The sequence below is a fragment of the Galeopterus variegatus genome, unplaced genomic scaffold (genome assembly GCF_000696425.1).
Source record: "Galeopterus variegatus unplaced genomic scaffold, G_variegatus-3.0.2 Scaffold143, whole genome shotgun sequence".
Lineage (NCBI taxonomy): Eukaryota > Metazoa > Chordata > Mammalia > Dermoptera > Cynocephalidae > Galeopterus > Galeopterus variegatus.
This window is the reverse complement of record NW_007726254.1, coordinates 559921-583425: the sequence shown is the minus strand read 5'-3', so window position 1 is coordinate 583425 and position 23505 is coordinate 559921. Positions and strand designations below refer to the sequence as shown.

At 42.3% G+C, this 23505-nt stretch overlaps 1 protein-coding gene across 1 annotated transcript in view; it reads right to left on the bottom strand.

The window, feature by feature from the left end:
• Positions 1 to 7869: 7869 nt before the first annotated feature.
• DCAF12 (DDB1 and CUL4 associated factor 12) overlaps positions 7870 to 23505 on the bottom strand; it is a 30842-nt gene continuing 15206 nt past the window's right edge. The window contains exons 3-9 of the mRNA XM_008590901.1: positions 20380 to 20586; positions 19274 to 19334; positions 14525 to 14718; positions 13428 to 13493; positions 11437 to 11599; positions 9074 to 9252; positions 7870 to 8550 (exon numbers count right to left, since the gene is read on the bottom strand). Of these exons, the coding sequence (XP_008589123.1) occupies positions 8392 to 8550; positions 9074 to 9252; positions 11437 to 11599; positions 13428 to 13493; positions 14525 to 14718; positions 19274 to 19334; positions 20380 to 20586 (1029 nt within the window). The 3' untranslated portion in view covers positions 7870 to 8391. The remainder of the gene's footprint in view (positions 8551 to 9073; positions 9253 to 11436; positions 11600 to 13427; positions 13494 to 14524; positions 14719 to 19273; positions 19335 to 20379; positions 20587 to 23505) is intronic.

Sequence of the window (23505 nt, the reverse complement as noted above, 5' to 3'; positions counted from 1 at the left end):
CTAGAAAATACAGATAAGCAAAAATAATACGAAAGTATCATTGACATTCTGTTCCCTAAAGACCCACTATTGACAAATCTTGTGGTAACATTATAGATTTTTCCTATGCCTAAATATAGATATGTATGAATTTTACAAAAAAAAAGAGATCCTGCTCCAGAAACTGGATTGTAACCATTTTTGTCATTTAACGATAGATCTTAGCAGTCATTCTGTCAGTACACATAAATTTACCTCATTCTTTCAAAGATGAAATATGTATGTACATTTTAAAAACTTTTTATTGTGGAAAATTTCTAACATTACAAAACTAGAGAGACTAATAATGATGAGCCCCCATATACTTATCCACCAACTTCAACAATTATCAACATATTATTTTAAAATAATCCAACCCTCTGAATTATTTTATTTAAAAAGAAAAAGAATTTTTGGCAGCTGGCCAGTATGGGAATCTGAACCCTTGAACTTGGTGGTCTCTTTTAGTCTATAGCAGTTTGCTCCCCCCTTTTTTCTTGCTATTTACTTATTGAAAAAACCAGGTGGTTCTTTCTGCATTCTGGATTTGCTATATCATTAATATGTTCCTCTATCCACTGTATTTTCTGAGAACTGATAGATCTAAACACTTGTTCAGATCAAGTTTGATTTTCTGGCAAGAATACTTCTTAGGTGATGCTGTTAACTTCCCATAGCAACCCATCAGAAGGCACATATCTGGTGGTCTCTCTTTTTGTGATAAGATTGAACTGTGAGTATTTTGAATTTATTTATTTATTTATTTTTTAAAGATGACCGGTAAGGGGATCTCAACCCTTGGCTTGGTGTTGTCAGCACCACGCTCAGCCAGTGAGCGAACCGGCCTTTTTTTTTTTTTTTTTAAAAGATGACCGGTAAGGGGATCTTAACCCTTGACTTGGTGTTGTCAGCACCACGCTCAGCCAGTGAGCGAACCGGCCATCCCTATATAGGATCCGAACCCGTGGCCTTGGTGTTATCAGCACCACACTCTACCGAGTGAGCCACGGGCTGGCCCTTGAATTTAATCTTTTTTTTTTTTTTTTTAAAAGATGACCGGTAAGGGGATCTTAACCCTTGACTTGGTGTTGTCAGCACCACGCTCAGCCAGTGAGCGAACCGGCCATCCCTATATAGGATCCGAACCCGTGGCCTTGGTGTTATCAGCACCACACTCTACCGAGTGAGCCACGGGCTGGCCCTTGAATTTAATCTTTTTTTTTTTTTTTTTAAAAGATGACCGGTAAGGGGATCTTAACCCTTGACTTGGTGTTGTCAGCACCACGCTCAGCCAGTGAGCGAACCGGCCATCCCTATGTGAGATCCGAACCCGGGGCCTTGGTGTTATCAGTACCACACTCTCCCGAGTGAGCCACGGGCCGGCCCCTTGAATTTAATCTTTATGTAACTATTTCCTTAATAGACTTAGGATACTTATAGTGTGTATTTTTTTTCTTTGTTGTTGTTTTGCTAATAAATGCTACACTGACCATTCTCAGACATCTATCTTTGCATACTTGTCTAGAATATTTCCTTAAATTCCCAGATGTGAAACTGCTGGATCAATGAATATAATCAATAATTTTTCAACACAATAAATTCCATTTTGATAGTCTAAGCATTTTTTTTTTTTTTTTTAAGATGACCAGTAAGGGGATCTTAACCCTTGGCTTGGTGTTGTCAGCACTATGCTCACCCAATGAGCTAACTGGCCATCCCTATATGGGATCTGAACCCACGGCCTTGGTGTTATCAGCACCACACTCCTGAGTGAGCAACGGGCCGGCCCTAGTCTAAGCATTTCTAATAAAGACGACAGCCACCAGTTAAATGAATCAGTAGCCTTGGAACATTAAAGTCAATGCTGACCTCATCTAATGACTCGTGCATCCTCCATCATCCTTGGGGAATACTTATTATATCCTGGCTAAAAGCTCCAGCTCTGCACAGGCAGGCACAGGGCAGATTCCATAGTTAGGCGAATTTAGGTATCTCAGGCCTTAGCTAGATGTTATCTAGAAGACTCCAGATAGTTGTATATGTTGTTGGCTCATAAATTCAGGATGGGAAAGCATCTTAAAACCGTCCAATCTACACTATGAAAACATGACTTCAAGTAAAAGTTTAAAATGTTAAGACAGGGCCGGCCCGGTGGCGCACTGCTATAGTGTGCCGCTTGGGAAGCGCGGTGGCGCTCCCGCCGAGGGTTCGGATCCCACATACAGACCGGCCGCTCACTGGCTGAGCGAGGGGCGGGGGCAACACCGAGGGTTGCGATCCCGTGGCCGGTCCCGGTCCGGTACGGGCATGACACTGAGGGTTGCGATCCGTTGCCGGTCACGAAAAAAAGACAAAAAGGGAAAAAAATAAAAATAAAAAATAAAATAAAATAAAATGTTAAGACAGAGGGCCAGCCTGTAGCTCACTTGGGAGAGCGTGGTGCTGACAACACCAAGTCAAGGGTTAAGATCCTCTTACTGGTCATCTTTAAAAAAAAAAAAAAAAATGTTAAGACAGTTTAAGATAGGTAGGAAAAAGCAACCAGAGGTAGGCAGCTTTTGGGATTACTGCCTCTGTCCTGGAGGGACAGGTTTTCCCAAGCAGAATCATTTCAAGTATGGTTCTGAGCTATACTTTTTGCTTTTGTAAGTCTTAGCATTCATATTATGAGTACAGTTTTTTGTATTATCATAATAAGAAGAAATTTCCCTTAAAACCCAACTGTGATTTTACAAAAATTGGTATCTAAAAATTTCTCAGGATACTCCTATATTAGTTTACTGGGTCTACTGAAACAAATTACCACAAACTTGGTGGTTCTAAAACAACAGAAATTCATTCTCTCATAATTTTGGAGGCCAGAGGTCTGAAAGCAAGATGCCAGAGGGGACTGACTGGTTAGTTTAGTGGGTTAGAGCACAGTGTTATACACAACAAGGTTAAGGGTTCAGATTCCCCCCCAAAAGAAGATGCCAGTAGGGCCACACTCCTTTCCAAGGCTCTAGGAGAACGTCTTTTTTTGCTGCTCCATTTCCGGTGGCTCCTGGTGTTACATGGCCTATAGATGCTACATGCACTCCAATATCTGCTTCTGTCTTCACATTCTCTTCTCTGTGTGTCTTCTGTGGGCACTTTTCTGTCTCTGATAAGAACACTCTCACTTGGATTTAGGGCCCACCCTAATTCAGTACAATCTCGTCTGAATCCTTTCCTTAATTATATCTGCAAAGACCCTATTTCCAAAAAAAAGGTCACATTCTGAGGTTCCAGGTGGACATGAATTTGGGGGGGACACCATTCAACCCACTACAATTCCCAGTATTTGATTGGAAGCCATTAGGAAAATAAGACATAAAAATTTAACAAACCCTATTATGACATTTAACTGCTTGAGAACAGGGATCATTTCCTATTCTTCTTAGACTTCTCTGCATCAGTAAAATACTTGCTGTCAATGTTAAGGATCCAGGAAACCGTGTAATGTCTAATCTGAACTCCTCATTGTATAAAATGAAAAAACTGATGCCCAGAGAAGGTAAAAGACTTATTCAAAGTCATCTGGCCATAAGCCGCAGCAGAACTAGAATCAAACCCATTATCTTCTACTTTCTGTCCATTAATTATCCTGAACAGTTGGCACTTGGGGTGTATCCCCTTTCAGGGAATAGCTTCAGTATCTTTAAACTCCTCCCCCACCGCCCTCCCCACACCTGGGGAAAAAAAAAAAACATCTAGGGCCGACCCCGTGGCTCACTCGGGAGAGTGCGGCGCTGGGAGTGCAGTGGCGCTCCTGCTGCAGGTTCGGATCCTATATAGGGATGGCCGGTGCGCTCACTGGCTGAGTGCGGTGCAGGCGACACCAAGCCAAGGGTTGCAATCCCCTTACCAGTCACAAAAAAAAAAAAAAAAAAAAATCTAATGATCAAAATTTAGCATCGTGATTGAGGCAATAATTTTGTATTTTTAGCATAAGGTCCTTGAGGGGCTGGGGGGCTGGTGGTGGTAGTAAAGATGAGGGATGTTTCTCAGGTAAGCAACACATTGCAGGGCCCAAACCTCCACACCTCATGCCAAGGTCTTAGTGGTCTTCTTTGCTATTGGCAAATGAATTTGACCCTGGAGAACAAAAGAAACTTCATCATTATTTCCAGTCCTCTGTCCAGGTTGCCACCAGCTAAGAAAAACAAATAACCATGAATGAGGGAAGATTATTTTCTTTAAGGCAGGAGCTGATCATTTGTTTTCTTCCTGTCCAAAGCACTAGGGATGTTAATTACTGCTCTCAATACAATTTAACAAGAAGCAGAGTAAACATGTGACTCTGAGCTGTTAATGAATATTATTATCCTTTAAAAATTCTGACTTCAGCAATTATACACTAAACAAGGGGAGTGTTCAGATCTGAGGACCACTCCAGGGGGAATTTGAGGACAGCTCACACCTGTCTTGGAGACTTAAAAGAGCTCACAACCACATCTTGAGTTCGGTTCACACCTTTCTCTCTAGAGGTAGTGTTCCTATTTCTCACATTTGTTTCTCTGGATTATTCTTTGGAGGAGCTAAGGGCAGGAGAACCAAGCTAAGAAATGTGACCTTTCTATTGTCTACATCAGTGGTTCCAGAGTTAGAAGCCCATGTTTCCTCCCTAAGCTTCTAGTCATTTCAACACACTAGCATGAAATGAAATGTGAATGAACTAGCATGAAGCAAATAACAGTGATCCCTCCTCATCTCCACCCCTGCCCCCACTGTTGTCTTTTTTTTGGTGGCTGGCTGTATGGGGATCTGAACCCTTGACCTTGGTGTTATAACACTGCACTCTAACCAACTGAGCTAACTTGTCAGCCCCCATTGTAGTCTTCTAGACACCAGCCAACTGAAAAGGAGGAAAGAAACACTTCAATTATAGGCTGACTCCTATAAGAGTGACTCTCAGTGCTAAGCCAAGGGTCTTGACATCTTGACTTGCTATTACTGAGTACCTACACTAGGATTGTCTGGGTGGCAGCTGGATCAGAGAAGCCTGTACTGGGAGTAGTCTTTAGCTTTATTAGGAACAGAGTGGCAGGAGACCTGGGACCTGGAGCATAAGGGAGACTTGATGGGCTAGGAATACAGTTCAGTTCCCAACCCTTCTAGAAAAGGACCCAAAGGATGATGGGAGGAGCCAGTAGACATTTGGAATGAGACATGTGGCCTGTGGCCTGAGAGAGAACAAGGAGGTTCTTTCATGGCCTGGGAGTAGGGATTGCTGGCAGGAAAGGGACTCCGTAATGTCCACAAAGCCCTTCTGTGATACACGTTTGCTGGAAAGACTGGCTGGAAAAATGGGAGCACAGCCAAGATTCCATGAAGGCCAGAGGCCCAGTCCATCCAGTTCTACCCATCACCTATGTCACTTTTCTCTGAGCATATCCCATGAAACATGAGAACCATAGTAACATACCAAAGACCTAAGAGTAAAAAAATGAAAAAAAAAATGAAGTTGTCTTTAATCTGTTTCCCAAAAACAATTTGATCGTGGGACATTTTGCAAACACCACTACTGTTTAGAATCTGGTATTCTGAACCCATTTTGGGAAAGATTAGTTCCAGTCCCTTTCCAAATGCAACTCTTTAAAAAACCCTCTCAAATTTCTTCAACTCATTCACTTCCCAGTTCTCGTCTTGCAGCCTGTGATCATAAAGGTCTCCATGTGAATCATGTTCTGAACCAGTCAATCTTTAGGGCAGGTGCAAAGAGCAACTGTATCCAGCTTGCCCTGCCCTGGAAAGGAACAAGTGCCATGTGGCAGAGGAAGAAGCACTGCCTTGCCAGGCTCAGTGGCCCAGTCCTGGTGGGTCTTCCAGAGTTGGCTGTGTGGGAAGGTGGTATGATTCAGCAGTCTGCCTTTCTCAGCTAAAGCCCAAAACAGGCTCTGGGAAGAACATCACTCACTGCAATCACTACGTCAACTGCTTACAAAGGGTAGCAAAGATCTATGGTTCCAAGCACAAATGATGTCCCATTCCCCGGGCACTGTGCAGCTGCTTTCACTCTCATTCTCAGGGCATCATCTACTGAAGCAGATGGGGCCTATCACCAACCCCGATTTAAGAAATTGGAGCTGGTCACCTTGCTCAAATTCATACAGTCTGAGCACACTCTCTCCTCATCCTTGGCCAGTTTTTTTTTTCCCCCCCAGGCACCACAAAACTTGTCCTGGGCATATCCATCCTTAACTGGACCCCAGAGCAACTGATCTTGGGCCAGTTAGGGATCAGGAGCAAACATGTCTTAGTATTTCCGTTTCTTTACTTGACCTGCCTCTAACCTGAGGAAATTCTTGTTCCCCTACTGCTCCACACAATCCCAACACCTCAAGCCTACCTTCAAACCAGTCATTTTGGGGTTTTTTCCTGCAGTCTCTTGACTATACATACTCACTCAAACCACTTTGCACTGAAACGATATTTATTTTTTTCCTTGGCAAAAAGTCAAGTGCTACATTTTTAAAAACAGAAAAATCTCAAACAATCAAACGCATTACCCATCACAGAAGAGGGTCTGGCAACAATACAAAACATCCTTTTTTAAAATTTTTTAAAATATACCAGTCAGTTTAAAATGATAGAAGTTCTGTGAGAACTAAGAAATCTACAGCCTGTAGTTTAATAATAGAAAAAAAATTAAGACAATTAAAAGATCTATAGCATCCAGCAATTTTGCTTCATTCCCTGTGTATAGCACCTATTTCTCTAGGTTAGAAGATAAGAATTCCAGAACCTGTGGTGTATGTCAGGTACCACGAAGTTAGGGTGGACTTGCAGTCTTCCTTCCCCAGCAGCCCTCCATCATTAAGAGGAGGATACTCTTTTTTTCCAATCTCCCCACATACAACCAGAGAAGAAGGAGATAACTGAGAGAACAATTAAGAAACTGGGGTGCAGGAATAAATACTTTTCCTTTCCCTAGGATGGGATGTTGACAGAGCAGATTATGTGTTTAAAGGAGGAAATTACGGGTGGGAACAGCTGTTATCTTCGACATGATGCATAAAAAGCAGAGAACAACTGGACATCACAGTCAGTTGCCTGTAAGTATAAAAACCTCAGACTACAAAGACAGTTCAAGGGAGGAACAAATTACTAATCACATTGATGTTGTCACATGCACAATGATGTTGGCTGCAGGTCACCCTATCCCCATCTCAGGGCTGAAAACAGAGTACGAAGGGTAGCTTCAACCCCAAGTTCCACTGCATTGAGAAAATGAATATTCCACACATGAAGCACTCACTATACACAGATAAACCTCTTGCTTACCCCCACCCTCCTGAACTAAACCCAATTTAAAAAACAACAGCAAAATCCATTGGGGAGACTGGAAGAATGGTAAAGGAGACGTTTCTCCTCAAAGCCAAGCAGACTATGTATGTGAATCTTAGCAGACTTGATACCTCCAGCTCCAAGCCCCTGAAATACCAGATCAGCCTTTGTTTCAGGGGTAAGTAGAGGGGAGTTGGAATGGGGATTCTCTTTACCAAGTCCTATAAAGCCTTCTGTAGCCTCCAGAGACCCTGATATTTTAGGGGAGTGGCCACTGGCTAAGCAGATGGGAGGTTGGGAAATGGAAGTGACACATACACAGAAGTGTTCTCACTTGGGGGACACACAGGTGAGAAAACAGGTAGGGCTGGATCACTTTGGAGTCCTGGCATGGGAGGCGCCAGGAAGCCTGTTATTTAACTCAAAGGGTTTTCCCACTGGTGATTTGTTTTCCTTTCTGTTTTTACTTCCTATAGTCAGTGTTGTTAGATTTTAAAACAAGATACAGCCTAGTCCCAAAGTGGGATTCTGTGAATAAAGTTGTTTCTTTTATAAATATTTTAATTACAAGTAATCCTCACTCCAGGTAATTTCCGTGACACATAGTACCTACAGGCACACAAGTTCACACACGCACACACACACGGCTCTCAAACTTTCACAGAAAGTCTGATAGCAACCACATAATTATAAAGGAGCCCTACCTCTTAAGAGTGAAGTAAGGGTGAGAATGACTATGTCTAAAGAAGCCAGAGTGGGGAGAGTGTGTGTCACTTAAAGAAAAAATACAAATAGGGATTAGCAACAATGTTTGGTTGAGAAGCCAGAAAGAAAAAAGGATAGTAAAATTCTGATTACCAAAAGGGAAAAAAGAGAAAGAAACCCTTCAGATTCCTGTACAGAGCTTCTTCCTATAAAGTGCCTAAGGCATAGGCAAACTCTGGTGTTCCCGCTAAAATATGAGAGCCTCACACAATTGGAAAAAAAAAATCAAAAGAAGAAACAAGGAAATTGAGGATGAAAGTTAGTGTAAATCTCTGCATTTTGGGAGAGAATGTGTTGTCATTAACTCCACAGCCCAGCATAGTTTCCATGGAGCCCTGAAGGGAGGGGACCGCCTGCCACAAAAAGTTTCGTTCCAGACGAGTCATAGCAGTGGGTATAAACAGCATTGGGGAAGAAATCAATGTCCGAAAAGTAATTTCTCCAGGTTTCATCATGATTCTATGGGAAGAGAAAGAGACTATGTTAGCACCTGTAGGCCATGGCAGGAAAAGGGGGAAGAAGGGACAAGAATGTTTTCTGGTCTCCTTAAAAGATGAGGATCCTGTACCTATAACCTGATGTCAGGAGACTGGGAAGTGCGGCCTCATTTTTTCAACTAAACACTAGAAAGGAACTGAGCAGGCTAAATAATTGCTATACAAAGCTCAGGTCTTCTCAGAACAGGTGGAACCAAACTCTGGCAGCCATGGTGAGAGGTTCCTTATCCTTTCTGCTCTATCACCACTTGTGGCAAATCTTAAGTCAACCACTGTGTTTTATTGGCCCTCAGTTTTCCCACAGGCAATATGTAGACACAAAAGCATTATCAGGGGACAGTGCCTTTCTCTGCTCCAAGGAGTGCCTCTTACTAGTGAAAAAATGTGGGTAGGTGATGTGTCAGCCAGGGTGAGAGTGGGTGGGTAGAGGGAAGACAATTGTTCTGTCATTGTCCAGCAACTATCTAAGATGGGGCTTTACTCACCAGCCAGCCTTTGCCAGTGGTTAGTTTCAGATTCTCCCCCGCTAGTCTGGGCTTGGACCCATAACAAGCTGAGAGCTTCTCTTCCAGAAATCTCTGAGCTCGGATATCATAGAACAGCAGGGAGCCCTGCCCTGTGCCCACAGTGATGATGTGCTCATAGAAGCTCACTGAGCGGATCCCTGAAAGAGAGAAAAGTAAAGGGCAATGAGAAGGGAGAGTAACCACTCGACAGTCTGCTGGCCTGACTTTCTCCAACACTGAGTTTGCATTGCACTCCCACATATCAGAAAGTACCTTCCCAATGGCAAACACACCTCACGCAAAAGCAAAGAGAAGCCTGATGCCACACTGACCATCCATACACTAACAGGAATCCTTCAGTAAGACTTGGAGAAATGCCAGATTTCTGATGATTCCCAAGAAGCTTTTGGCTAAAGACCATAAGTGTGCTGGGAACTTTCTTGTCTCCCCTTGACTCACTCCGGAATCATCTTTCATAACTCCACACTCTTCTCCATTATGTTTCCAACCTATACTGCAATTCAGGGTAATCTGCATATTTACAAATCATTACATCAATAAGTACCTTCTTTGTTTTTGACCTAAAACCACTGCCATGGCACTGTAAGAAGTCTTTATCTGGTATTAAGTATGTTATGAGGGCAGCAAAAAGCCCAGAAATTAAGCATCCAAAGGAGTACTATCTCTCATTCACAGTGTGAATTTCACATAAGTCACCTAATCACTCCAGGTAATAGGAAAAATACACCTGCTGCAACTGTGGATCAAATAAGTGCATGGGATATGAAGATGTCTCTTGGCACATAAGACGACCTTGATAATATCTTTGGAACCAGTATTTCCTTATTAGGTATGAAAGCTATCCCCATTAACAGTAACCAAAATTTCTTAAAACTTCATTGCATACATCATTCCAGCCAAGGCCATTTATTCCTTTCTCTACTACTCTCATTATACACCTTTTTTCTCTGTTCTAAAACATGAGCATCTTAACTATAATTAAAAACAAACACACAAAACAAAAGCCACTTTTGCAATATCTGCATGGGAATAAACACTACTTGAAAGGAAGAGGCTAAATTGTAATCCATACTGTGCCTTTTAAGACTCTTAGGATGACATAGCTACATTTTTGCATTAGAAAGGGGACAAAGTAAGACAAAGAAGAAAATACACTTTGTTAAACTGGATGATCTGGATTCTGATCACTGGATGTTCCCCCACAAGCTGTGCAATGCTACGCAAGTTATTTAAACACTCTGGGTCTGTCTCATTGTAAAACGGGTTAACACTATCTTTTCCCACCTGCTTTCCACAGGGTTCTTAGTAGGATAAACTCAGATGTCAGAAAAAGGTATTCTGGGGCCGGCGCAGTGGCGCACTCGGTAGAGTGTGGCGCTTGGGAGCATGGCGGCGGCGCTCCCGCTGAGGGTTCGGATCCCATATAGAGACCGGTCCGCTCACTGGTTGAGTGAGGTGCGGGCGCGACACCGAGGGTTGCGATCCCGTTACCGGTCCCGGTACGGGTGCAACACCGAGGGTTGCAATCCCGTTACCAGTCATGAAAAAAGACAAAAAGGAAAAAAAAAAGAAAAAGGTATTCTGAAACCTTAAACTACATTAGTAACATAAGTCTCTTCTTTTTCCTCCAATAAAGAACGAGGGTGCTCTTAGAATATGTTATAAAAGATTGGAGGCTGAAGCCTAATTTACCCAGTGGTCAGAACTAAATTCAATATTTTCTTTCTTTCTTTTTTGGCAGCTGGCCGGTACAGGGATCAAACCCTAAACCGTGGTGTTTTCAGCTCCACACATTAACCAACTGAGCTAACTGGTCAGCCCTAAATTCAATATTTTCTTCAGCTTTACTAAGGTATAGCTGTCATACAATACACTGCACATATTTAAAGTATACAATTTCAAGATTTTAACATATGTATATATTCATGGCACCATCACCACAGTCACCCCCAAGTTTCCTCATGATGCTTTGTAAACACCTTCCCTACCATGCCATCTTTTAGCATAAACTGAATTTTAGTTCAGGCAGGGCCCCAGCAAAAAATTACCACAGAATACAAAGCAGGACACTCTGAAAGAACATGAAAACCACTGATATCCTGACTGGTTTCCACCAAAGGCATTTGTGACCACACATCTGTCTGTGGAGTTTGAAACTCTGCTGCACTATGCAGGTATTTAAGCCTCCCTCTTGTGTCACCAAACATTTCCATGTGTTCCATATAGATCATTATACCTATTTGGAAGCCAACATAGAAACTAAAGGGCAAAACCCATTTGCAATGCAGCTGTAGGCCTGAGGGGCATACCGGGACACTTACCACTGCCTCGCTCCCTGGAGCAGACAGACTTGACATTGTATGATGGCTGCCGTGGATCCAAGAAGGAGACATGAGCTTGGGAGCCCACCGCATACACTGACCATTCACTACCATAGGCCAGACACACATTCTCACGGCAATATGGCAGTTTGGTGGACAGGAGCTGAAAACAGAGAGAGAAAGGAGAGATACACCCATGGCATCATCAGAAAGCACAAGGCAGGGGCATTGTTGTTAAACTCTCACCTCTGTGGGCTTCTCTCATAAGTCACATAAAGTCAGAGACAAAAATAAAAAATAAAAAAAAGTCAGAGACAAAGCCCTGATTAAGGAAATAACACCCTGCTCCACATCCTAGGTATAAAGGAGAAAGAGAGGTGACTGTAATAAACAATAAGATCTAGGTACTAAAGAGGATAGGTTAGGGAAAAGGGTAAATCTGAAATGAAATAATCAGAAGTAGAGGGAAAGGCCAAGACCTACTGGTTGTCTGCAGGAACAACCTTATAGCACTAAAGCCAAGATCCCACCCCTTTCTGTCTGCCAGATAAAGCCACCACCCTCCTCACTGCTCTTCAGATAAAGGGGCTGACTTCTGGCTACTCCCAGCCTAACTCGAATTGAATGGGAATTGTACACTACAGAAAGCATACTCATAGGACTGGCTTAACTCCAGATAACTTGAATCAGCTTTAGCCCTGAGTCTTTCTCACTTCGCAAATCCTCAGAGGGTGCCTACTGCATGTAAGGCACCATGCAGGGTCAGTGGAGCTCAAAGCCTGCTGTGACATAAAGGAACCAATAATTCCTGGAGCCCTGCTTCCACTTGAGAGGAAGCCTATCACAGAAGTAACAAGCAGCAAAGGCCTCTGGGATGAGAAGACGGCAAATGATCCACATGTAGGTTTAACTCTGCAAAAGTTGCTCGTAAATATCGTAAATTAAATCCATTTTCTTTCTTTCTTTTTTTTTTTTTGGCAGATGGCCTGTATGGAGATCCAAACTCTTGACCTTAGTGTTACAACACTGTATTCTAACCAACTGAGCTAACTAGCCAGACTTTTTTTCTTTTTTTGCTGAATGAATGAATCTTTATTATGTAAAAATATAAAAAATGAACAAAACAAAACAATACAATGTAAGAATAATATGCAAAGGAATAAATGTATAAAAATTCCATTTCTTCCTCTTCCCAGATTTTATCTTATTTTCATATAATCTTCCTTCCTTTGGACCTCCTGTGGCTTACATTGGCCAGTGGAAGCCATACCTGCTGAAGTCCTCCCTGGCTCCTGATCTTTTTCTGCCCGACCTTACAAAAGATTTGCCCTTTTTCCTTTCCTTTCACCTTCCCCAGCAGTCATTGCTAGACATGTCAACCCAAAATGAATTTTCCCTGCTACTTTTTTTGTGGAAAGCAGCACCGTCTCCTTGTGGCTGAATTTAGAACAACACTGTTGATCAAATCTCTCAGAACCCGGTATGCCAGAGTCGCCCCTGAACGCAGTGTCCTCAGGAGCCTGCCGTCCTGCTGCCCTCTCGTGGTTCATCAGCCCATGCAGGACCCAGGCCAGACTTTTTTTCATTTTCTCATTACCCTGCATAGTTATTTCAGAGATGATTTATCTTAATTTGATTGATTTGCAGTTGCCAGTGATTCCTAACATTTAGATTTTCTTGCTGTTACAACATGACAAATAGTTAATGATCTATTAACTATTTAACAAATATTTAAATGCATTGTGGACTGCTGGTTAAAGGACCCTCTCAGGAAGCCCCTGCAATGTGAAAGAATCACCCCCTCTGATTTCTTTAAGACTTTTCTTCAAGAGAGGCACACCAGACCCAGAATTTCATGCACTGTGCAATAACATGCCCAGACCTTTGGAGACTGGTGTTTTAGACAAGAATGAAAAGACTCAGGGAGAATCAGAGTATTTTAAACATAAGGTGAATTATTAGGTAAAACCACTAAGTCATGTTCATCATACCTTAGACAGTGTATTTTCAGCCTTCCACAGATGAAAGTAGCCATCCAGAGATACTGCTCCCAGTTCCTAATAGAGCAATGAAAAACAGGTTATATTCCAATCTGTAGTGACTAACGTACAATAAAAAGCAGAGGAAGACCTTGAAGACTGGGTTCCTTTCGTGCTTTATTCCTATCCCATGATGGTTCTAGCAAAAGTGCCAGTAATTATAGCCCATCACCTCGCCTTATGGAATGCAGGTGGACAGTATGTTAAATTGAGACTGCTTTTTGAGAGAACCCGAGAAGCAAATCCAGGCTCTAACAGTAATACAGACACCCATGGTTCAAAAAGTCCTTACTATGCAATTATTCCCATGACATCCTGTCAGACAGTTAGGGCAGAGCACACATGTGAAGGACAGTTTCATAAGTCTCAGTGTGAGACCTTCTATAAGTGGAGGGTCTAATCTAGCAGAGAAAAATATACCTATAGACCATAAAAATAGATGGGAGATAGGAGGTTAAGGGAACTACACATCAAATTGTGGCCTGATTCAGATGTTGCAGAAGACCTTCTCCTCTTCTGGCTCTGGGTCTATATCCCAACACTCTGCTGAAAACCTCAGTGTGAAAAAACAAAACAAAACAAAACAAAAAAAACAAGCCCTCAGTGTAAGAAGATCTGACTCAATAATTACGTTAAGACTTAGTGGCAGTATGTAGGGAAAAGAGGCAGTAAAGAATGAAAACCTGAGTAACAAAGGAAAAAAAAGTGATTGCTTTCAGAAGTAAGTATGAAAATCACACCTAAAATAGAGCACCTTCAAAGGCATGTGCAAATGAGAGACAGTCAAATCAGAGTGGCCCTGGGGAAACTCTGTGAAGCTGACCCACAAATATGAACCACCCAGAGAAATATTACAGAGATCAATCCAAGGGGTGGGTTTCACAGCCTCAGTTATAATTTCTCACCAGCATCTCTCAGCCTTTAAAAGGTGCTCTGTGGGCTCAGAACCAAGCTATGCAGCACTGACTTGACAAGGAGGAAGGGAGGTGCACCTCCCAAGACATAGACCAAGAGGAACAGGCTTCAGGAATCCCTTGGTGAGTTCATACCTTGTTCTTATTGTTGAAGGCCAGCGCCCGGACCTTGCAGTTGTCAGGGTTTGTGTCTTCCTTGGGGATGTCCTTTAAGGCCTTGTGAGTGATGTGAGTATACACAGGGACTCGTGACACATTGTGCCTTGCATCACTTTTGGTCAACACATCATCTGTCACTTCCCAGAGTCCCATAGAACCATCACGTGAGCCTGTGGGGCAGGGAGACCACAGAAGTCAGATATACTCACCCCCTCCATGGGACAGTCCCACAGAAGCCAAGATGGGGTGGGATTTCATTTTTTTTTCCCCTTGGTGGCTGGCTGGTATGGGGATCTGAACCCTTGACCTTGGTGTTTGTGCATCATCCCTATATATGTGAAAGCTTGGTCAGGCCACCCACCCCAAAGACAGAGCAGTGGGCATTTTAATAGCTTACACTAAGAGGATGATCCAACTAAGGTCTAGGAGCTAAAAAATAACCTTTATGCTTACCATAGTTGGTAGGATTTTTTAAAAGAGAATTTTATATAGTTCGATGAAGCTCAGTAATTTTCCAGGCCAATTAACCTTTTTTGAGCCTTGGACCCCTTTGAGAGACTTAGAAATGTAACAGACTCCTTTCTCTAGAAAATTACACAAAAACACATTTTATATTCAATTTCTGGGAGATCCAGGGGTCTCCTTAAGGATTTCCATGAACCCATAAAGATCACAATCCCCTTATTAAGAATGACCGTTCTATATAAAATGAATGCTTAAAAAAGTAAATCATATTCCTCAGCACACAATAACATAGCACTTTAAAAACCAAGAACAATTTTCCTTGAATTGAGCCCTTGAATACATTGTTGGTGGCAAGCTAAAATGTCATATTTTTCTGGAGTACAAGTGAGCAATCTGCAGCAAAACCCTGAAAATTTACATTCCCATGCAAGAACAATCCACTGCCACAAGATCCATATACAAAAACACTTACTTAGAACAATCCATATGCCCCCAAATAGGGCTATATTATAGTCATAAAACAGAATATCAAGAACCACTAAAAAACTAATGTTTTAAAATTCCTTTTCCAGTAATTTTCCAACTCTCCTTTGAGACCAGAAGGTGCCCTTCCCACACTGCAAATCCCCTCTATGCTCCATCCAATTTGTTTGCATCATAAGGCTTACAGGCAGGGATTCAAAGCAGAGGGTTCATCACATGTGAAAATCTAGAAAAGGCCAGAGAAGAAGGGCACATCTGGAGAACTATACATGGTTTATTATGTTGGATTATGAGGTGCAGGCATGGAAGCTATGAAACAGAAAGTTGGAGAGGCGACCAGAGACCTTGTATGCTCTGCTATGAAGTAAGTATTTCATTTTTCTTTGGCAGCTGACCGGTACAGGGATCAAACCCCAGACCTTAGTGTTATCAGCACCATGCTCTAACCGACTGAGCTAACTGACCAGCCCTCACTCTACAAATACTAGAAAGTTACTCAAAGATTTAAGCATCAGGGTGAGATAATTAGATAATTGTGTTTTAGAATATTATTTTGTGTTCAGTGTGATCTCATTTTGCCCCACAAAATTTTATTATGAAAATTTCAGGCAAACTAAAATGTTGAATTTTTCAATTAATATCTATATACCTATATTCTATCATTAACATTTTATTATACTTGCCTTATCACATATCTATTTCAAAATGCCAACAGTGGTTATCTCTGGGCAGAGATATTGTGGGTGATTCTTATTTCCTTTTTGTTTATTTGTATTTTTAAATTTCTTACTATAAACATGTACTACTTTTACACTAAGGAAAAAAATTTAGAGAACTAATTTGGTAGACACATAAAGATTGGATTGGAGGAGGTAAGACTGGAAGCAGAGAAAAATATGGAAAGATACTGTGGTAAATGAAGAGATATTCGTAGATGAAGAACACTTGAGTAGAGCAGATACAAAAGAAACTGATGGATTTAAGTCATATTTTACAAAATAGTATCAATATGGCTTGGTAATCTAAGGAGACTAAAAAGCCTAAAACCAGTCTTAGCTCTCTGGCTGTTCACCTGGGTGGAAGATGGAAGCTTGCACCAATATAGGCAAATAGAAGGGAGTGGTGAGCCTTGGAAGGGAGATGATGAGTTTGAAAACTCTGATTTTGAGGTGGAATGTTCAGAAGTTGATGCTCATAAAGTCTGAATATCAACACTGGTTAACAAGCATTGAACATTTTCAGCATGGCAGCCACTATGCATTATCTCATTTAATTTTCCAAACGACCCTCTAAGTGCACACTGTTAATAAACAGTAGGCCGGGATTCAAATTCAGGTCTCTAATATCAGAGCCAATGTTTTAAAACCCTGCTATACTGTTTAGGAAATGGAGATGTGGGAGTTATCAGCCTGAGAAGACAGAACATTGGCAGGGTATCTGAAAGAAGAGATGAAAGGCTCCCAACAACCAAGTTTAGTGCAGGTTACTATCATAGGGATGGTCCTCATAGAAGTCACATGACTCAGCCTCTGCCTTGAAGGAGCTCTCATTCCTTGGGGAGATCAAATGACAGGGAATCCAGAAGCTTCTGAAACTCTTTTGGGTAATTTGAACCTTTGACTATGTTTCTTTATTAGATTCATTTTCTTCCTTTTTTTTTTTTGGCAGCTGGCTGGTTTGGGGATCTAAACCCTTGATCTTGGGGTTACAAGGCTGTGCTATAACCAACTGAGAGAACTGGCCAGCCCTTTATTAGATTTATTTTCCTTCCCAGCTGCTTTCTATTGTCTCGGTAAAAATCCAAAGAAGTGGCTGGCTGGTTGGCTCAACTGATTAGAGCATACTGTTGATATTACCAAGGTCAAGGGTGGTCTGGATACAGGCACACACACACAAAAAAATCCAAAAAAGAAATATTTATATTCCCTTAGCTTTACAAGTAGAAGTTCTCAGCATGGGCTTTGAAATCAGTAGACCTGGATTCAAGTCCGGGCTCCATCTCTCACTATTTATGTGGCCATTGGTGAGTTGTAATACTCTCTCTGAATCTTAATGTTCTCATCTGTGAAATGAGACTAATTGTGAAGTATGCATAAAGCAAATGTACTTCACAGGGCCTGGTTTTCCAAAGCCTTGCAGTTTCAAATATTGACCTTCCAAAGGACTGGAAATTTTCCCCAGGCTATTGAGTCTCTGTTGTAAGATAAAGAGTTGTAACAAAGCCACACTGCTGGCTGAGTTGTAATACTCTCTCTGAATCTTAATGTTCTCATCTTCGAAATGAGACTAATTGTGAAGTATGCATAAAGCAAATGTACTTCACAGGGCCTGGTTTTCCAAAGCCTTGCAGTTTCAAATATTGACCTTCCAAAGGACTGGAAATTTTCCCCAGGCTATTGAGTCTCTGTTGTAAGATAAAGAGTTGTAACAAAGCCACACTGCTGGCTCAAAGATAGGCAGGTTACTGATTGATATGTAAAGATACTGGGAAATTGCTGTAAGAAGAGAATGTTTGCTAAAATCAAGCTTTTGTTAGTGGATCAAATTAATTGCATGATAATAGCTTCTATTGTTAAAACTTGTTAAACTGTACATAGCAAAAACCCCATCTATGTCTCTTCCTGTAACTTCCTGATCTGGAGAATAAATGCAGGAAGAGAACCCCAATTCGTGGTTAATTTCCCAAATGGAAGGAATGTCTCGTTCTTGAGGATTCTGGGAGATTAACCCCTTTTGAGGCTTCTCACTGCTCAGAAGAGATGGGCTTTGAGTAATCTTTGGTGGCTCCATCACCCAGGGGAAAAGGGGTGACAAATCCGTGGGAGGCAAAGCAACAGCTAATAATGTAAACATTCTAGTACTGTTCTGAGGAATTTAAGCTAAAATATGTGAGCTAAAATATGTGAGTACTTAGTTTAGTGACAATTATGATTACTTGGTCTTGGGAATCTGGAATGAGGGGGATTGTATTTTTATCTATAGGTAGCCATCAAAGCTGGTTAGCGGAATTTAAGCTAAAATATGTGAGCTAAAATATGTGAAGTACTTAGTTTAGTGACAATTATGATTACTTGGTCTTGGGAATCTGGAATGAGGGGGATTGTATTTTTATCTATAGGTAGCCATCAAAGCTGGTTAGCACTCTGAGCCAAATTTCTAGGCTGCTGTAGGTACCCAGGAAGCAATTGTGTATCTCTAGATTAATTTCTCTACATTCGATTATTCATATATTTTTTTCCTGGCTGTTCTAAACCACTGGAAAAGAAATTCCCCCAATTCTATATAGCTTTTATCACAAGAAACTTAATGCGGGGTTTGGATCCACCTACTGGCCAGCTGCCAAAAAAAAAGAAACTTAATACTATACAACTATATACAGAAGATGATAATTAGTTTTAATACTCTAGAGAGCACATCAGCTTTTCCAAAACACTTTCGCTACCATTATCTCAATGAAGCCCCACAAAAACGTGGCTAACATGCTACCACACATGCTTTTTGAAGCAAGCCTTGATATGAATAATAAATGAAGTATGCCAGTACCTCCATTTTACACATCAGGAAGTTAAGATACAGGGGAAATGGGGAAGTGACTTATCCAAAAGTTACAAGGTAAGTCAGAGAAAGAGCCAATGTTGGAAACAAGAACTCCTGGCCCCTAGCTAATGGTCTTACTATTTACTGGACTATTTCCTGTCATACTACTAACCCTTTTCAACCTCTAGCCCTCCCTCCCTCCCTGCCACACCAAAAGCTTCCTATAAAAGCGTGATTTACCAGACACTGCCATAGTGTCACTGATCCATGCAATGGAAAAGATCCAGTCCTTGTGTCCATCCTTGGAGAGAAGAGAATGACAGGTACGGGGAGGAAACCAAAAAAGAAATTAGTGAAATAAGGATTATAATGAACTTTCCTGAAAACCATACAAGTCTGACAAAATATCTTTGTAAAAATTACAACTCTGGTCTCTGGTGATCTCAACCCATAGGACATAATCTCACAATATTTAGCTTCTGTCTTGAGGAGCTCAAAGCTGGCATCAAACTGGCACTACTGTGGGTAATAAACATGTCCAGTGGACACATAGCTGTGGGCTTCTACCTCTGGGTGTTTTATTTGTGGCTCCTATCTTCTGTCTGGAACTTTCTTCCTCCACACATCTACATGGCTTATACCCTCGTTTCCTTTAAGTATCCCTACTCAAATGTCATCTTATCAATGAAGCTTTCTTTGACTATCCTCTGAAATAGCATCCTCCACCTCACCCTCATCCCTTTAGCCTGACTTTACCTTTCTCCATGGCACTTATCACACTCTGACATATTACTGGTAAATATCTATTGGTATATATAGTTTATATATTGGTATATATGTCACCATGCACTAGAATGCAGGCTTCAAGAGGGCAGGGGCTCTATCTGTTTCATTTATTGCTATGTCCTCATTGTCTAAAATAATGTCTGGTACTGGCCAACAGCCAAAAAAACCCAAAAACAAATGCACAAAAAATGATGCCTGGCCATAGAAGACTCAATAAATAGTTGCTGAATAAATGATTTAATAAACTTTGCTCTCTGACTATGGGCAATGGGAGATACATTGATTCAAAGAGCAAAATGCACTGTTGTTCGCCTCTGAGATGTGTGGCTCGGCCCTTTGTCAAATATACTCTGCCAACATATCTGATATATCTTCTGGTCAGGCTAGTCCCCATTCTGCTATCTACACCTCCACACCTCACCCACCATGTCCCTACAGTTAGCAGAACTCTAGAAGAAACTACTCCCCCAGGTGGGCTGGTGGAAAAAGGATCCACATTACCTAGTGGGCCCTGTTTAAAAACAAGGCTATCTTTAACTACAACTACTGGGAAAACTTACATCTCCCACACACACAGGATCCAGTGTAGGTAGTCGATAGATGGCAAGACTGTTTGGGTTGTCTCCTCCAGTGGCTAACAGTGTTCTAGAGGGATTCAACTCGATGGCATGGATACCACAGCCCTGCTGGGTCACACCTCCAGGCTCCCGGTCTTTCAGAATAGGGATTTTGGTGATCTGGCTTGTCTGGACATCCACTACAAATAGCTGCAAGAGGAAATGGATACAGAAGTTGAACATAGTTCCTGTTTAACGCTGCTGATGCTGGGCATAAAAATCTATTTGTTCAGTTATCCACCAAGTATGTAATTAATGTCTACTATGTGCTAGACCCTAGGAATTATTAAAGGCATGGTCAGGACTACTAGTCAAATGAAACATTAAAATAAGTGAATACAGGAGGAGTTCCAGTCAAGATGGCAGAATAGATGGTCACCAGTGTCACTCTCTCCCCAATATCAACCAATTTACAATTATAAAAATGTAACAACAGTCAAGCTGGGGCCGCTGGAGCTCAGGGGAAGAGGAGGAGAGACCTACGGAATTCACAAAGGGGGAGAAGCCATGAGGAGAGAAAGAAAAAACTGCTTGGAGTGTTTCAGGCCATGGCCACCGTAAGGCTGGAACTGCTGAGCACATGGAGCAGGAGCCAGCAGAAGCTGCAGCTGTGCCCTTCGGAAGGAGTTGCTTGGAGGTGGCAGGGGAGAAGAGGGCCTTGGTGGCCCCCAGGATAGCAAGACCATTAATAGGGTTCCCATGGACCCACGCAGGAGCGAGGAGCCAGACAGCTGAAAAAAGGGAGCTATTCAGAGGCCGGTGAGTCATCACAAGGGACAAGGCAGGGCCAGTCCCAAGGGAAGTGTTTGGAGCATGGGCGGTCAGGGAGATGGGCTCACTGGGAGAACACTGGGACACAGCAAGGACAGCTGATCTGCCCCCCAATCAGCGCAGAACCACTCAGAAGAGACTGGTTAGGAATGCAGAAGTGCATGGGGTACAGTTTGATGAAAAGATTCAGGCCCAGATCAGGTTTCTACACAACCCAGGTGCACCTAGTCTCTGGAGAGCTGGAAGTACCTATAAGGTCAACCATTAAACCGTGAGCTGCACAAAAAGTTTTCCCTAGGGAAACAGCAGCAAGGCAGCAATTTAGCTCAACCAGACAACTCAAGGACTGGTTCCCACAGGAAGTTCCCCCATTTTAGAAGTAAGCAAAGGACTAAAGATTAGTTCCAGCCCAGGCACACCATGCCAGCGCCTCAGGCCCACCCAGGGATCCACAGCATGGAGCCTGGGACCGGACCCCCCTCCCCTCAACTAGGCACAGCACGCCAGCATCTCGGGGCCTGCCTGGGGACCCAAGGGATGGAGCCGGGGACTGGATCCCACTCCCACAACCAGGCACACTGCGCCAGTGCCTTGGAGCCCACCCAGGAACCCAAGGGATGGAGCTGCAGAACGGCCCCCTCCCCCCACCAGGCACATGGTGCCAGTGCCTAGGGGACCACCTGGAGACCTAAGGCATGAAGCCGGGGACCAGACCCCCCCCACAACCAGACACACCGACAGCACCAAGGAGCATGCCAAAAACATCACCTCCATGTCGGTGGCCCACCACAGCCACCACAATAACCATGGCTGCTGCAAAACTGGCTAGACAACACAACCACCATGCAGATGGTCCACCAGCCACTGGAGTGCATTGACACAAGAAGAGTCACCAGCAGAGATACAGAAAAGAAGAGGATGTCTCTCTCCACAAAGCCCATTCCAGAGTGACAGAAGAATCATCTGCTCTTCAATAATATTGGGGGATGTGATCACACCTCTCAGCATTGGACAGATCATCTAAGCAACAAATCAACAGAGTAACCATTACTCTTTCAGAAGGAGAGAAGAAATCTAGGGTAGTTAGAGAGGAGAGGAAGGAGGGTGGGGGGATGGGGTGAGACTGGATAAGGGGCATAAATAATAAGTATGATTTGTAACAATACATATGCTAGTAATATTGATTTGATCAACATATCTCAACATTGAACCCCCCAAAATATGTACAATCAATTTTGATTCAATAAATTTTTTTTTTTAAAAAGGGAATATAATAATGTTGGAGATGGTATAATATGCTATACAAACACAGATTAGAAAGTAGTAAATCCTGCCTGGGATTCACAGAAGACTTCAAAGAGGCCCTGAGTTAGGCTATGGACACAAAGAGCCAAACCAAACAAAGTTTTCTGTCAGTTTGGGGATATTTTCTATATCTAATCCTTACCTACCTATACATAGAAACTTGTAAACAAAACACAATTCCCAGAACACATCACAGCCACTATTAAACATACCTATAAATGTGACTGAGTTTTCTGGAATAACTGGAAACATATGACAAGGTAAGAGATCTTAGTATCTCACTGCTTATCTCTATCACACAGCCACTCTGTTCTATGCCTCTCTGCCTTTGCTCCTGCTGCTGCCGCTGCCTGAAATGCTCTCCTTTACCTCTTCACCAACCTCCCTTTTCACCCTCCAAGAGCCAACTCAGAGAAATGTTTTATAGAGATCAGTCTTGGAGAATGGGCATTCCTGACAGAGTCTATTATTAAACTCTTCATGCGATTCAATGTTTCATTCCTTCATTCACTCATTCACTTGCCAGTACTGTTCTAGGTGCTATGAATATAATAAGAGAGAGAAATAATCTCATCCCTCATATACCTTATAGCCTAGGAATTTGAATTAAAATCCTGTCAGCAATTCTCATGGTAAAGCCAAACCAAGTCAAACCTTTGTATAAATAAACCTGCTGCTAGCATAGAAGATCTATGAAAGGAGAAACTAGAGTCTTAAGTTTAAAATATAAAAAGGAAAGGAGGAATAGCTAGAACAAGAGTGTCAGACAGACACTGACAAATTTGAAATGTCAGCCCTGACAACTACGTAAGGGCAACAGACTCCTGGCCTAACTGATGCGTCCCACAGGCATTTTAAACTCAATGTGTCGAAACCAAAACAAATAATCTTCCTCCTCAAATTACTCATTTTCCTAATGCCGCCACTATCTGCCCTGTCACCAAGTCTGGATTTTATCCTAAATTACTCCTTCTCCCTCATTCCCATCATCAG